General features: G+C 44.2%; 1 protein-coding gene across 1 annotated transcript in view; it reads left to right on the forward strand.

Moving 5' to 3' along the window:
- Positions 1-17234, forward strand: part of SDC2 (syndecan 2) — a 97407-nt gene that overhangs the window by 70766 nt on the left and 9407 nt on the right. The window contains exon 2 of the mRNA XM_035011573.1: positions 14337-14448. Within this exon, the coding sequence (XP_034867464.1) occupies positions 14337-14448 (112 nt within the window). The remainder of the gene's footprint in view (positions 1-14336; positions 14449-17234) is intronic.

A 17234-nucleotide genomic window follows, 5' to 3' on the forward strand; every position in this document is an offset into this window, starting at 1 on the left:
CTTCGGCTCAGGTCATGATCCTGGAGTCCCGGGATCGAGTCCCGCATCGGGCTCCCTGCTCGGCGGGGAGCCTGCTTCTGCCTCTGACCCTCCTCCCTCTCATGCTCTCTCTCTCTCAAATAAATAAATAAAATCTTAAAAAAAAAAAAGAATGTTTAGGGCGCCTGGGTGGCTCAGTCGGTTAAGCGACTGCCTTCGGCTCAGGTCATGATCCTGGAGTCTCAGGATCGAGTCCCGCATCGGGCTCCCTGCTCGGCAGAGAGCCTGCTTCTGCCCCTCTCTCTGCCTGCCTCTCTGCCTACTTGTGCTTTCTCTCTGTGTGTCAAATAAATAAATAAAATCTTAAAAATAAATAAATAAATAAAATAAGAAACTCGGTGCCTCTGTTGAACTAGCCCCACTGCACCTGCTTGACAGGCCCGTGTGGCTAGTGGCTACCATTTTGGACAAGACACATACAGAACATTTCTGCTCCCCGTAGTAAATTTCCCCAGCCAGCCCTGATCCAGGGCATCCAGCTAGAAGGATGGGATTGGCGTTGGTTGACCAGGCTGATCCTAATTCTGGTTTCTATTTAATGCTTGGGTGTTTTGTGCTGTGACAGTTTTACGATGGAAGAGAGGGAGGCCGGAGATTTGTTTGCTGGAGGAAAGTTGCCTTAAGGAACGTACTGGGGATACAAAGGCTGCCCAGGCCAGTGAAGCTGTGAAATCCTCCTTGTGTGGTGGCCCCAGGAGGTAGGGCTTGATAAAGGTTCTGGCCCTTGATCAGCTAGTGTTAAGGAGTTTTACAGAACCCTCAGCTCTTGCTTATTTAGTTTGGTGAAAAAGCAGGGGCCTTCTCTAATTTGAAGGGTTGGGGTAGGTGTGGAGAGGGAGTTAAACTTCTCAACTCGTACATTTGCAAATCGTATAGCCATCCGTTCAGTAAACTCCTGTGGTCTTTGGATGCTGGGAACAGGAAACCTGAATGAGGATCAGATCCTTACCACAGAAATCATAGCTCACTCCCTTGAAATTGAAATTATACTTACTTGGGAGAAAAGCAAAGGGCGAAGCAAGTTCTCTTGTTTTTCTGCTTTACTGCCAGCTCTCGGATTTGACCAGATCTCCTTCCATGCACGTGGTAAGTGCCACGCTGACACGGTAGTTGTATGGGCTGGCTGGCTGCTTAGATTCCGGTTCTGTATTCATTTTATGGAAGGCATTTTAATAAAGTCTTTGGGTTTTTTTTTTTTTTTTTTCATTCTAAACAGGAGTACAGATAATAGACATTACATTAAACTGTGCTTTTCCTTAATGTCTAATCTGGAAATGGGCTGTTGAGGCTCGCGAGGATTTTGAATATTATTTTTTTAAATGAAAATGCCAGATGACTCCATCTGCGTATTACGGTCTTAAACATGGACTTTTTGCCTTTTGAAATGTTTGTGTTTCTGAGAGGCCTAATGTGGAGAGGCAGATTTGACAGAATAATATATCTACCATAATTCCTGGGAAACGACTTAAAATATTCTGGTATTTGGAAGTTCAGTCAGGATGTGACCACTTGGAATCATGACGGTCTATAAACACAGGCTTAGAATTGACAGTTTTCTCTAAGAATAGGCACAGGGAAAAATAGCATGTATTGTCTTGCAAATGAAGAATTGGAAAAGCCGGATCTCAAATGAAGACAGATTTCCCCTTAATCTTTGAGTGTCACCTGCTTAACAACTCTTAGTTCCTGAGCTTTAGTCAGTATTTAATAATTATCGAATTTGTTCAACTGACTTTCCTTTACAAAAACAAACATGTTTTCCCTAGAACGAAAGGCAGGGTAACAGATGGATTTCTTATATCGGCTATGGTTTTTATTGAATTTAAAAAAAATATTTTGTAGTTTAGATAGTGTTTCATGTTAGCAAAGTCTAGAGAAATTGATTATGGTTTCTTAGCATGGGATTGTTTTCTTAAAAGCCATGAAAGGGGAAGGAATCAATATTAGGGCTTTCTGAGTGGCAGCTTTTTACGGAGTCCCCCTCCCCTCCCCAGCACGATTGATTACAGCTGCTTTTGTAAGGGATTTAAAAAGAACAATCTGTATTAAAAACATCATCTTTGATACGAGCTTGAACAGTTCCAAATGGGTTTCCATGGGGGCTGCGCTGCAATGTGACCGCTTGAAGAGATCATGGCCGTCCCTGGCGGGCCAGGGCAGCGAGGCAGAGGAAGGCTATTAGGTGAGGAGTTGCTGCCTTGCATGCCAAAGAGGTTGCCCAGCAGCTGCGATCATTCAGCCCCGCGTTCTTCAGCCTCCAAAGCAGGAGGGGCAAGAAGTGAGTAATTTTTTTCTACAAACGGTGTGCAAGGTTAAACAGCAGGAAGAGAGTCAGAGGTCTCCTTTTATTCCAGAGCATTGGCCAAAGGCAGGTATGTCCTGCTGACATTAGGAATCCTAGAAGCTGCTGGCTCCCCAGCTGTGTCCCCGAGGCCCGCACCATGTCTTCGGTGAGCATCTTACATACGTGTGCCATGACTGAGTTATTCTCGGGGGCTGCACGTGGATCTCGTACCAATTAAATAATAAACACTCTGTGGGCAGAGGGACTGTCTGGAGGCAGGATGCCTGGAGCAGTGAAATCTACTAGAAATTGGTCCCATGTTGGAAGGCATGTGATGGCACCCGAGTGAGAAACCATTACTGTGGCCCGGGCTCCCAGGGTTATGCATTGTCAGTAAGAGTCTGAGCTCCCCAGAAAATTAAGAGGTACAGGTAGCTCAGGGGGCTTGCCTGAAGGGGTGAAGGGGTGGGAAGGGCTTTTTATCGAGACTTTGTCATTGGTTATTTTACAGAGGCATTTGCAGGAATGGGGTGGTCCGTGACTTTGGGCAGAATTGAAGATCCTGGGGAATGTGGGAATTTTTAGAAAATAGTGTTAGGTTTAGCATCATCAAGTTTTATTTAGCGCTCTTGGGTGCTAAATCACCACAGAAGCCTTTGTATGGCTTGCTTCGGAACGGATGGAATCAGTTGGCAAGCTACTTTTATTACTGGATTCACTTGGAGAAAAGAAAACCAATTTCCCTGAGATGGCCTGATATATTTTGACTTGTAACTATTTGCTTTTCTTTACCATATTTTTAGAAAACTAAGTGCTGTGTCTCATGAAATGGTGCTTATGAATGTGTGTTCCAACTGAGACTTTTAATTATCACTAGTGAATTACTGTGAATCAGCCTCATGTGGGGGCAAAAAAGTAATGAAATGCTCTTTTTAAATAGATATTCCAAAGCACTCCTTAAATATTTTTTAACTGAGCAGGTAATTGAACCATCTTGCAGGCTCCCTCTTTCCCCTCATCCTCTACACCCTCGTATCATAACCGTATACCGTTCCATTGGCGAAGTGTCTGTCTTCACATCTAGATTCTGATGGAGGAGGTAGATCAGAAAGACAGAAGACAACGCTGGGATGCGTCAGGTTACCTTTTGGGATTTTGGAAGCTTTGCCGCATGTCCGTTTACAAAACCAATAAAGTGTTTATTATTGGTGGGGGAAAAATTATCAGTCTTTTTTCCTCTTCATTTGGCGAATGTGTAAATGTTATCTTCACATAAATTAGTCAAATACAACACTTTAGCATGCCAACAGGAGCACTTTCGGAAATGAATTTGCTTAACAGGTGGCGCAGGTCATGGGACTCCTGTAAACCTATTCTGTGAAGACCGTGCTTTTTTGTCTGGGATCTTGTGCTCCTGTCTCAAGTGCTGTGGTACAGCCTAGGGAGGTTCCATCTCTTGGGAAACTTCATGTAGGGTCCGTGATGGATCTCATAGTAGACTCTAATGATATCTTCAAATCTTGTCCTGGTTTCTCCATCAAGGAAGTCATTTCTTTAAAAGCTGCTTGACCCTCGTTTTGTTTCGTTTTTTTCCCCCACTTGGTTAAAAAGTCAAGAACAATTTCTTTATATAACAGAAATATGGGGCTCGGGGCTGAGAGTCTTGGGCAGAATCAGGGTGGTTTTTTCCAGCAGATACCAGTAATGTGAATAATCGCTTGGGCATACTTGGCCCTAGGTCTTAAAAGCCCACTATTCAGAACAGCTTGGCTCTCTTTTGCAGTCAGTGGTCTTACCACCTTTGTATTTATCCCCTTCCTTCTTGCTTTGTTATTTTTATTTGGGTAAGTGCGGACACACTTTCAATCTTCCAGGATAAGGAACCAGCCACAAATGTCATCTTTATTGAAAAAGCTCTCCTGGGTCAGGTAGTCACTGGGTCAGGCCAGAGGCCTTCTGGAATCAGTAGAAGAGGCAGAATGAGAGGCTCTCCTTACGGAGAGTTAAGTGTAGTAGAACAGACTCTGAAAACCAGGAGCAGTGTGGAACATGTGGGGGCTCCCTTGGCATGTCAACCCCGGGGGGCCGTCGGGGCACAGTGCTCCGAGTTCAGGTTTTGACCTCCACAGGCAGGGCCTAAGCTGGAAGGCAAACTTGTTCAGTGAGAAACCTGGCCAACCTGACTTTGACAGGGAGCAGCTTCCTTGCTTTAAATAACCCAGGAGCCAAGAGTAGCTAATAAGGTGGGTAATTAAACCCAGGAAATTTTAGAACCTGGAATCTTGTGATTTGAATATCCATTTGGCTAGACCTTTTGCTACTGTGACCTCGGATGAAATGAATCAGGAGTGGCCCAAGCACTGTCGGGTCATTCTATGGCAATTCTCTGAAGTGTGAAGTTGTTTTGTTTTGTTTCTAATGTTTATCACTTATACACCTATGTAATTCCATGTTGCTTTCTTTAGATCCTCTCTCTGTATATATGCACTTGTCCATGTTTGATGCATGAACTGTTGAACTTCTGAAAACTTACTTGTTTGTACTGTTGATGTTTAGAAGCTGGTCCCTTGTTATCTGTGACTGTGACTCATGGCATCGTGCTTGCTGTGCATTTAGCACCATATATATGGTACAAATGCAATGACAGTATCAGTTAGGAAAGAAATCACTCATAAGCCACCATCCTCACCAATGCACTCTGTGTGTGTGTGTGTGTGTGTGTAACTCATGACCCTGTGATCAAGACCTGAACTGAGATCAAGAGTCAGACACTTAACCAACTAAACCACCCAGGCGCCCCAGAACTCCATTCGTTTTCCATTCCCCTATCTGTGTTTGGCCAAATGATAGGAAATTTTAATAGAATTGTAATACTAGGAAAAATTAAAATAGTATATGTTTTTAAATTTCATGTGTTGTCTAAACACTTTTCTTTGTTGCTCTGCGGTATATGATTTTTAACGGCTATGTTGAGAAAGCTAACACATCACACATAATTTACAGAGCTACCCCCCCCCCCACCCATAGTGGGCATATAGGTTGTCTTGGTGATTTTGCTTTAGTGTGGTAGTAAACGCCCTAACTCTTCTTCCTTTTATAATTTTTCGTTAGGATAATTCCTGAGAGTAGAAATATCTGGTCAGATGGTATAAAAGATTTCCTATCTTCTTAAAACACCTTAGCAGTGTGCTTCCCCAAGGGCCTGTGCCAGTTTCTGTTCGTTGGTGTCTTTTAAATAGTCAAAGTGTCTCTTCACAGACCAGTAGTAAAGTGTCCCATATTCCTATTAACATTCAAACTCAGTGCTAGGTTAGACCTCTGATGTACGGTCTCAGCTGGAAATTGCATCCATCAGCTGCTGCTGGCCTCAGCCCGCAGGTCCCTTCTCTGGCATCATCAGCTGGAGCCTGGGAGGGTGTGGTCTGCCCTTTGGACCTAAGGTCTTTCCCATTTGCCTGTCCCATAGGCTTCCCGTGGCATTCTGTGGGCCCCCCTATAGGGTGGAGAATATATGTGTTTGTGCTGTGGGGCCTAAAGTTGTCACAGTTGAAAACCTTCAGAGTGAATTATTAAATCTAAACCAGAGCCTGTTGCCTTCTTGTGCTTGACTTGGAGTCTGTCCCGTTATGGTAGTTTTTACAAAACACTTCTGAGTAAGAAATAAATTCCAAATCTCTTTTTCCCCCTGCTCCTGCCAAACTCCACCAGGAAACAGAATCTCGTTATTTCAGTTAGAATATATTAATACTGACCCTCTCCAGCACTTGGGACTTTTCAGGTTAGGCTCACACGGCTTCTATTTTTACTCTAGTCTAAACTGTGGTCGTATGGATAACAAAATAAATACTGGAATGTTCTAGTTTGGGAGTGGGAGAGGCAGCAGTGCTTATAATAACATGGCTACAAACCTCTTGCTCTCCTCTGTTTGATATTCCAAAAAGGGAAGAAAGCACAACTTGGAGCTCATCTGTAAGTAATGAACATTTTCCTTTTGTGTGTCATGCATATTCAGCATGATCCCACTCAGAGGTCCCAGGCAGTGCTTTAATATACATCGCTTCCCGGGGCCGTATTTTTGTTGCCAACGAATTTAATTCAGGGCAAAGGTTCTTCGCTTCTCTCTCCAGATTAGGAATCTGAACCCTTTACCACAAACAGAAGTAAGAATTGTTGGTGTGTGAATTAAAATAAAACCTTAAAAAAAAAAGAATCAGTGTGTCCTGCTTCCCCCTGCCCTCCCCTGACTTGACTTCCTTGTTGCCTGAGAGGAAGACTGGTTTTTGTTTAGTATTAGCAATAAACCAATTTCAGGAAGAGTATTAAAAGACATGTTGATTGAATTTTGTGATTCAAATGTTTCAGAATTCAAAAGCTAGGAAATCAAACTGCTTTTGAACCACTTTCAGTTCTTTTTTTTTTTTATTTTAACAAAGAGGAAAATGTCTACCATTAAGTACACTATCTCAGTGTTACTTTTTAAATGCTCTTCAGCCCTTGAAATGTTCTCCAAAGACTAACACTATCTCTGGCTCATTGGAGGCATCCTTAGTGAGTTGGCACTTTCTTCTAAGGTCAACACTTACCTTTATAGCTTCTCCTTACAGTAGAAGGCTGAATTGCAGATTGCTCATTTTAAAGAGACCAGGTAAGAGAACATTGATCTAGTTTTCCCAGATGTGAGGTAACCAGGTAACTTCGTTAGAAAGGATGGTTCTTTCCTTTCCCCAAATGGCTTTAAGCTTGGGTTCAGCCTTTTGGGGAATTGTGACCTCTTCTACTCTTTGTTGAGCCTTTATCCTGTGTTGGTTCGTAGAGCACGATGCTAGGTCTGATAGAAGATGCGGAAATCATCAGCCCTGCCCTGATTCTTGGACCTCTTCAAGGAATGTGCATTCTGAGTGGTGAGATAAGATTCCCCCTCTGTATCCAACAGGAAAACCCCACCTTGGTGGTAATTCCAAATGAGTGGTTCAGACTTGAAGAACTGTAGGAATTCCGTCATCTGCCAGGCCTCAGTTTGTGGCAAAAGGTTCGTGGAACCAGTTGGATTTCTCTATATAGTTGCCTGTGATTTTACATTAAAAAAAAATTTTTTTTTTAATTTGCCATTTTTATGAGCAGGCCTGACTAGTCCTCCTTTTCCTTCACACTTTATACCTACATGCGATTCTTCCTTCATGAAGCCTAATGATTTTTTTCAGAATTTGGATTTATTTTTCCTAATATGTGCAAATAAATAATTTAGAGGCATACCTTGTTTCATTGTGCTTTTTTGCGGGTATTGTATTTTGGTTTTTGTTTGTTTTTTACAAATTGAAGGTTTGAAACAATTCAAATTATTTTTTACAAATTGAAAGTTTGCATCAAGCAAGTCTGTCAGCACCATTTTTCCGACAGCATTTGTTCACTTTGTGTCCCTGTCACATTTTGGTAATTCTTGCAATATTTCATACTTTTCATTATTATACTTGTTACAGTGATCAGTGATTACAACTTACTGAAAGCTTGGATGATGGTTAGCATTTTTTTTAGCAATATTTTATAATTAAGTTACGTAGATTGGTTTTTTGGACATAATGCTATTGCAACTTAAACCAAACCTGCCATTTTTGAGGTATGCCTATAAATCCATTCCCCACTTTATGGAAGGTACCCTAAAGTGTTTCTTAAAATGCTTTAGGGGCCCCTGGGTGGCTCAATTGGTTAAGCGTCCTACTCTTGATTTCAGATCAGGTTATGATCTCAGGGTCCTGAGAACCAGCCCCACATTGGGCTCCCTGCTCAGCGGGGAGTCTGATTGTCTCCCTCTCCCTCTCTCCCCCTCCCCCTATTTGTGCGCACAAGCTCTCTCTCTCAAATACGCAAATAAATCTTAAAAAAAAAAAAAAAAGTAAAACACTTTAGCTTTCTTAAGTAAAGAATTTATAAATTTTCTTTCATGTGTGACCTCACCTTTGACCTTGGCTTTTGTATGTATTTTATACCAGATGTTAGAGTAAGCCTAGAACAGGATTAGGTACCAGGTAGTTAGTTGGCTGTGAACAAACCCTTAAAATAAGTGCTTATAAATCCAACAGTATTTGCTTATAAGCTTACAAAACAGGCAAATGTCACCTATTCAAGGACAATAGTATCGTTTTCCAACAATAAACATAGGGCTATTTTCTTCTATTACCTCTTTGGTTTGGATGGGATACTTGATAGAGAGGAAGGTATTCCTGAAATGAATGAATGGCAAATGATGGTCATGACTCCAGGCATCCTTCATAGGGGGAGCTTACAGGACATTAGGCAGAGAAGGAACTGTTAAGCTAGAACTCTTAACTCTTTTTTTTTTAAGATTTTATTTATTTATTTGAGAGAGAGAGAATGAGAGACAGAGAGCATGAGAGGGAAGAGGGCTGAGGGAGAAGCAGACCCCCCGCTGAGCAGGGAGTCCGATGCGGGACTTGATCCTGGGACTCCATGTTGGCAGTCGCTTAACCAACTGAGCCACCCAGGCGCCCTAGAACTCTTAACTCTTAACATAGAATTTTTTTTTCCTATCTAGGATGCCAAGAATGCTAGTTCTGAAAGATGTTAAATAGATATCCTGGAGGGAGAATTTCCATGGCCAAAGTGTATAAGTGCTGGCTCAGGCAGGTCAACGTGACTCTGATTGCAGTTCTTCTCAGGACCTTTATGATGATTACATGTGAATCACAGGAAAAGCAGGCAGGGAGGTAGGCTCAGCATGGCCAGCACTCTCAACGAGCATACATTTTGAAGTTCAGACTTGGATATGAATCTGCTCTCTACTTCTGAGCTGTATGTTTTTTAGGCAAGTCTCAGTAGCTTGGTCTGCAGTGGAGATTGTTGAGATGATTAAATGTGCCAGTGCTTACAAAACACTTAGCACAAAATGCCTGGCACATAATAAACACTTAACAGTTAGCTACAGCTAATCCTTCTGAATCCCGGGCTGAATGGCTCTGATATCTTCATGTTCTGGGGAATTACATTGTAACAGAAAGAGCCCAGAATTAAGTGTCTAGAGTCTTGGGCTCAAGTTTGAGCACCAACTAGACTGGATGATTTTAAAGCTACTTTGCTCTGTTTCTTCACTTTTGAAATAAATAGGTGATCTTGATGCCTATAATGTCCAGCCAAGCTCTTAAGATTAATGTTCCTTTGGGCTTTACCTAAGCCAGAATTGTCAAGTTCATCTGAAGGACATATGTATCATCTCTGAATGACGGTATGGGAGAAAATTTTAGGTTATTATTATTCATTTACAGTGTATGTTAGCTAGTAACAAAAGAGTTAATTAAGTCACCTCTGGAAAGATAAGCTAAAGTTACAACCAGTCTGGCACTTTGTAATCACCCTAAAAATTAATAGACATTTGAGTCCAAATCAGGACTAGATGTGCCTTTATCCTAAAACTAAGAACATCATCTAGGTGTTTGTTTTCTGTGATGTGATACAGAATGTAATATTAGGCCACATGAATATTTTATTTTTATATCCAAAGGCTAATTTTCTGAAGATCAGTTGCAGGTATGTCTGGTGTCCATAAATAGTTAGATTTTCTACTTTCTGACTTTGTTATTAACCTGAGTTGCAACCGTAAAGTGAATTTAACACTTACTGCTTTGAGCTTTAATTATCTTGACCACTGTTTATCGCTTGTGCTAGTTTAAGAGAGTTAGAGGACATTCATCTAGTAGATAAGGCAGTGTATCTTTCAAGGAAGACCTCAGATTTCTAAATAACTGATTTCCACACTGGCAGTTTGAAACATAATATTTGTTCAAGTTAGGCTTTATCTACGTGAGAAAGTCCAATACGTAGATTTGTTCAGTTGCTGTCTCACAAATAGACAGGTTGGTGATATTACTAAAACCAAGATCGGGGCACTGGTCTTTTATGCGTCAAATTAACATTTCTCTGTTCATTTATATTACAGATACCATATGAGTTTGGGCTAAATCATTCTCTCAGAATACTGGTTTTCATCATCCTCAGGCATGTAAGGCCTAGATCACCATGGCTCTCCTCAATTTTCCATCCTTAAAGGAGTTTGTTTCCTCGTAGCAGTCTTACATAAAGGAAATCAGTGTGACCAGGTCTCTTGAGTTTGTCGGGGAGCCCGGGGTTGGGTAGAGGAAGGCACGGCAGCCGACACCGGAAGTGCCGGTGGCCCTTCTCCGGTCACCAAAGTGACCATATGGTGAAAGCCCTTCTTTCCAAGCTAAGGAGTTTTTATATCATCCTGTAGGTGACAGAGAACCAATAAAAGGTTTTTAGCTGGGAGTGATACGGTGACATTTAAGGATGGTCCCTCCGCAGAGTGTAGTCAAACACAAAGACTTAGCCAGCGGCCAAGTAAGGAGGCCTCAGTAGTTAGTGGCCCAGGCCCAGTATGATGAGGCTGCCGCAGCTCGGGGGCTGGAGAAGGAGGGAGGGAGTTAGGGTAGAAGCAGGTATGTACCTTGCCTGCCTTTGGGCATTGTGGGGATACAAAACTGAGTCAGTGGTGCGTTCTCTGGGAGGAACTGCCTGCAAGGAAAAGGTTGCAGGTTCCGCGGCCAAAGATGGCGGCAAGCATCAGCCTCTGTGGTTTGCAGTAGCTTTTCCTCCTCACCATGCCTAGTGGCTTTCCACAGCTTCCGTTTGCTCTCCGGTGTTCACGTCTTGCATCAGCCAAGGGGGAGAAGGTCTGAAAGACCAACTCTGTTTTTCTTCCAGCTCGTACTCTGAGCCCTGTTAGCTAACAGGATTGGCCCAGCCTCACAGAAGTGGTCAGCCCCACACTAAACCACGTCGTTGTGAAATGCCCCGGTCGGCCTGCCGCTCCGTGCTGCTGGGCCCTGCCACCGTTCCCTTAGTCCAGTGGCTCTGCCTCACTGAGCAGGAGGGGGCTCAGGGCGAGTCCCGGCGCTCTGCTTAGCGAGGCAGCCCACATGTGGCTAGGTGTAAAAGCAGTAAGCAGTCGTCTTGAGTCACCCCTTTCCATGGTGTTCGAGAGATGCACATCTTGCCCCAGGGGAGTGTTTGTGCAACTCCATTTCGCTCTCCAGGCATATGTTGAGTGCAGAAATTCTCTCAGCCTGGAGTGCAGAGTCTCCACAAAAGGCACTTGTCGTGTTTGGAAAGGTTTTTGTTGTTGTTGTTGTTTAAAGGAAAGACAATGGAGTTATTCTTTGAGCATTATCTGCTACAGAGTGAAAAGGGCCCTGCTTGTTATTAAATTGGACTCTGTGGAACGATTTTGGTAATTCCTCCTCTGTGCTTGGTGCCCCTGACATCAGAGCAGGAGATGACTGTGGGTTTGATGTCACAGTCATTTGCACGACACTGGAGGATGGAGGAGCCGAATACCTAGTGGTCCTCCAGCCTGTGAAACATCTCGTCCGCCCCACAACCATACTGGAGCCCTGTAGACCCCAAGGGGCCGAGGGCAAACCAGCTTCTCCAGACGCGCCCACGCTTCTACCCCAAGTCCTGTAGCAGCTCAGGCGGGACAGCTTCCTCGGAGGGTTGTCATGGGGAAGTCAGTTGCCTGTCAGGCGACCCAGTGTGGCTGAACTGTGAGGTGGCCAGAATTCCCTGGGAGATGTTTTTTGGCCCCTCTGCCTGTCTGTTGTGACAGATGACAACTGGCTCACGTAATGAACAGAAATTCAGTTAACCCGTAGGAATTAAATATCTTCGTGTTACCATGCCACCTCCAACTTTTTGGACAGAGTCAAGAGGAAAATGGAATCAATATTAAGAAAAGACAAATAGGTTTCTAATATGTTAAAAGATACTTTGACTTAGGTTTCAGACTCTAGGTTACTTAAGGAGATGTGATGCAACGCGCATGGGAGGTCTGGGGCCGACAATCTCCCAGGCTTAGAATGGAGAGATTTTAACTGTAGGAATCCTGGAGGTCCCGTGAGAGGTGTTAACTCTGAAACCTGAGTCAAAGGCCAATTTGTTTTAGGTAATCTCAGTTGACAAATATTTATTGAGTACGCATGCATTTTGAGAGAGGCAGGAAGCATGCTGCCTTCAGCAAGTTGTACTCAGCGGAGGGGCAAAAGAAAGTATACATGAAACAATGAAAAATAACAGTAAGAGTTTAGGGCTTAAACTGTTCATAGGCTATAAAATCCAAAATCGCAGTGTACGACTACATCCAGGGACTGGGGTGGTCAGAGCCTGTTTCATAGGCAGGATTTGAGAGAAAGAATGAGGGGGTGCTCCAGATGACAGTCACAGGACAGAGGTTAACATAAGCCGGACGGAAAATTGCTTTACAGCGTGAGCCCCAACAGCCCAAGCAGCATTTACTGAGCACCTACTATATATACGCACCCCCTACTGTGATTGCGGGGAGCTGGGGTGGATTAAAGAGATGTGAGGTACAGTCCTTGCTCTCAGAGCAGTAGAGAGTCAGCTAGGGGTCAGTTAAGTTGATGGTAGAGCTGAGCGACCATCCTGACATGGTTTACAAGCTTTGGGAATTACGGCCTTGGAAACCAGGATGATGCAGGATGGCCTCCGAGTGCAGAGGTCAGCTCTGACCAGTCTAGCAGAAAAATGCCACCACGCTCTTGGCTCAGGGTGGTCACTCGATGCCGGCCAGCCATCCCACTGGAAAACCAGCCCCGAGGGTTTCAGTGCTCAACGCGCTGGTATGGCAAGCTCAACAGAAAAAGGAGTTCGCATACTTTTCTGTCGGTGGGCGCTGAGGCCCGGTGGAGAACATGGGCTCAGGTTTACGAGGCTCCAGCTTCTCCAGGCAGCCGCTGAAACCCCGAGAGAATAAAGTAGTGCTGTTAGGAGGGCTGGACCCCATCTGTCCTCCTAGGAAGGTTCCAGTCACGGCGACCGCTGGAACACAGAGTCTTATTTTAAGAGGAAATCTAACGAGAGCCAGAGTAGTAAGGGAAACATTTTTTATAATTCCTCTTAGGAGCAAACATTCAATTTAATATTTAAAAATAGGACAATATGAGTGTTGCCTATTTCCAAACACAAGCGTTGTTTGATCTGACCGTCTGCTTTTGTTTCTGGGTTTTCCTGAGATACTCGTGGGAAAATACCAATTTATTAAGACCATTTTATAAAAAAACGATGCATCTACTCTGCCTCCAATTCATGTGAGTTACCCTTACGGCCAGGATGAGGTTGAATTTTAATACAAAAATGCTTACTGAAGAGCAAAGAAGCTGTGGAGCCGGTGTACTTCGCGAATGATCCCTCTCCATGTGAAGTGTGTGATTTGCTGGTTCCAAGTGCCAATAATATGAAAAGAATGTGCTCATGTGGCTTTATCTGTATTTGTCATTATGGCTCTGCTAAGCCAGTGAACCCTAGAAGCGGGCTCGGGGTGGGCTTTGGCTCTTGTCGGAGGAGCCCCCTGGGGATTGCTGCCTGCAGGGCGCCCTCCCTTCCTGGCGTCTGCACGGGTCCGGGCTGCCCGGACATCTGGGGAGCTCTCGGCCACAGTGACAAAGCTCTGAGTGTGGCCAGGCCTGCAGACGTTTGGTGGGCCTTGATGGCTCCCTGGGTGATGATCTGGCCTAAGTGTGGTAAAACCGTTGTATTCATCCCCAAGAAAGTCTTAAATAATCTGAGTGTTTGGTAGTTCTCCAGTAAGGGAGCCTCACAATGACTTTGTGACAGAGGAAATGCCTGAGCTGGCTTATAACTAACTAGCACTGAGACCACCGAAACTCAGACAGGTTCAGTGGAATATAATGAAATAAGCCCCTGAGAGGTGCTTAGGTCTCTGAGCTGTTCCGTTCTCTTGGATTAGGCTACTGAGGCTTCCCTTGGGAGGCGGGGGTTTTGCCTATGGTCAGCCTGTGACTTAATCCACATTAGCAGGATGTCCTGAGGAAGGGGAGGGCCAGAAATGTGGGTTCAAAGGACTGGAGGAAAGAGGAGTAGTCACCTTGGGGTAAACCTGAACAGTAAGCTAAATGAGCAGGTTTCTTAATCTCTCACCATTCTGAACCCTTTCTTGTTCTTTTCTCAGAGAGCAGAGCTGACGTCTGATAAAGACATGTACCTCGACAATAGCTCCATTGAAGAAGCTTCGGGAGTGTATCCTATTGATGATGATGACTATGCTTCTGCCTCAGGCTCGGGTAAGGCCATCTACCTCCGTGAGCGCCTCTGTTCTCCATGCTTGCACACACACACACACACACACACACACACCCCACTGGAGCTTATTTCAAGGAGACAGGCAGGATGCACAGTGGTTAAGGACACACCTTTGGAGTCAGAATGCCTGGATGCACATTCTAGCTCTCCGCCACCTAAGCTGTGAGATCTTGGGAATGTGTTTGACTTGGCTGAGTCTCTGTTTCTTCCTTCATAAAATGGAAAGTAATAATAATCTCTATCACCTAGGTTGTTGTAAAGCTCCAAGGGGTTAACACATCTATAGCTCTTAGAGTTTGGTGCTTGGCAAGCAGTCAGTGTTGGCTCAACATTGGTTTTAATTTTATTATGAAGGCTTTCAGAGTGATAAAAGTGGGAAGCCACCCTGAAAGAAATCCCTCAGACACCAGTCTGATGAAGCCACCAACCCTATGTTCTAGATTATGGGTGGAAGCAAAAAGAGTTGTGCCTTCTTACTCAAGAGTAGGAGGGAGAATGTATCAGCCAAGCAAAATGATGATACAGTGATATCCTCACTCCCCTCTTATATCTGTAACCTATGATCTCAGTAATGCTGCCCCATGACAAACCAGCCCAAAACGTAGTGGCTAAAATCAACAGTCCTTCATTAGCTCATTATTCTGCAGGATGGCAATTTAGGCTGGGCTAACTGGACCCCCTCGTGTGTCCTTGGTCAGCTAGAGTCTGGGCAGCTTTATTGATTTTGGTTGGGCTCTGTCCCAGCTCTGGGGCAAACTTGGCTCTGGTCTACTCAGCCTCTCCTTCTCCAGTGGGCCTGCCATTTGTTGACAGGAGGATATAGAGATCCCAAGAGAGCAAGTAGAAGTGTGCAAAGCCTCTTGCATGCTAGGCTGAGAATTGGCACAGCATCCCTACCACATTTTACTAGTCAAAAGCAGGTCCTAGGCCAGCCCAGCCTCCAAGTCTGAATGAAAGGATGTGCACAGTCACATTACAGAGGATGTGGATACAAGGCAGGGGGAGTAAAGGATTCTGGCAGTTTTGCAAACTACCATATGCGGAAAATGTTTCACCAGGAATGGCCCCCCAAGAAGCTGGAAAGGAAGAAGAACTTGTGCATATATTGAGCGAATAATCAAGTCAAGAATTTGTGGTCAGCAGTATGCTAGGAAAGTCTTATCCAGGACCTTTCTTGCTTGGAGTTTTCACTGTAGATTCAACAGATGGTCAAAGTTATGCTGAACATAGATGTCTGAAATCAGACTGGCCCAGGCTTCAGAATGACCCAGAACAGACCAAAATCAATTGTCGAGGTCTACCTGTATAGGAGTGAGTGTTTTAAGTTGGAAAACAGCAAGTCTGAGAAAGACGAGAGCGATGGTGGCTGACCTAGTAACAATGAGCTTACAGTGCAACTTGAATGTAAAAATAGCCCTAGTTGTTCTTGGGGAAGTGATATATACCACACATGCCAAATGAGTGTGGAAAGAGTTGTTCTCCATAGCCCACAACACTATTAATATCTTTCACTCATGGCACCTCTTTTTTTTTCCTTTAGCACCTCAAAAGTGCTTTGTAACTATCTTCACAGTGTCCCAAGAGATAATGAATATGGACCCCTTTTCTTCCCATTTCGTAGATCTTAGAATCCAAGAGTCGTTAGATCTATAGACGTTGTCCAAGTCATTTTCCTGAGTTATGCCAAGATTATCCTGAAGTTCAATATAAAGAAAGCAGGTACATAGTCCTGCTTCTCTGTACCCATGCAGGTGAAAGGAGTTTGCAGTGGGTCATTTGAAATCCAGAGCACACTAATCAGATAGATAGAACTAAGCTTTCAGTGTGGATCCACATTGCTTTTGCCTTGGCTCCAGCCCTGGGCAGAGCATTGCTGCAAAGAAGTGCATCCTTCTAGACTTTGGAGACCCCCTGGCACTGCTTAAAGGTATATCGATTTACAGCTTAAAGGTAGTAGAAGCTGTAACTGGAATTCGTAAAGCCCATACAGTGTGGCAGGCACTGTTCTATACCTCCAACATCTCTATAAGGACAGATTGTTACCATCTCCAGTTTTCGCATGGGAAAGTCCAAGGCACGGAGAGATTGAGTAACTTGCCTCAGACCATACTGTCGGAGAGTAATAGAGCTGGGGCGAGGGCTGGGGAGTTGGACTTGAGAGTGTGTTCCCTTTTGCTCCTTTGTTGACCTGCCTCCTGTGTCATAATATGTCACTCTAGGATTAGGGTGCCCTGCCTAGCTGATGCCCGGTCCCAGCTGGAAACTGGGATTCCCAGGGTTTTGGCCAGTGTTCCCTCTGTCCTCACTCCTATCTTAGCTACCTAGTGGAAAAGCAAATGGACCAGAGGAAAACGGCCAGGGGCCTAGAGGGTGCTTCCCAGGTGAGGAGATGGGGCCATGCTGTTTGTGTGGACTCAAGAATGGACATTAATGAATATGAACACTCCAGGCATTCACTGAATGCCACACATCACGCCATGTTCTTAGGGCAGAGAGATGAGAAGGGCTTGGTCCCTGTCTTCGAAGAACCAAGAGACAGAGAAATGCAGAAATGAGAAAAAATAATCGTACCACCATGTCATGAGTGACATAATATGGTAAAGCGCTGTACAACAAAAATTTGAGAGTGAAACGTAGAGTTCTGGTTAAAAATGGTAGATGGAACACACATATTTTCCAATGCCCAACTAAGCTGTCAATAAAGGAATTGTTCTTAAACTCACAAGGACACCTAAAACAGTAGAGGAGACCAAAGCCATGATGTTTT

The sequence above is a fragment of the Mirounga leonina genome, unplaced genomic scaffold (genome assembly GCF_011800145.1).
Source record: "Mirounga leonina isolate KUSES-001 unplaced genomic scaffold, KU_Mleo_1.0 Mir_165, whole genome shotgun sequence".
In the NCBI taxonomy this organism is placed as follows: Eukaryota; Metazoa; Chordata; class Mammalia; order Carnivora; family Phocidae; genus Mirounga; species Mirounga leonina.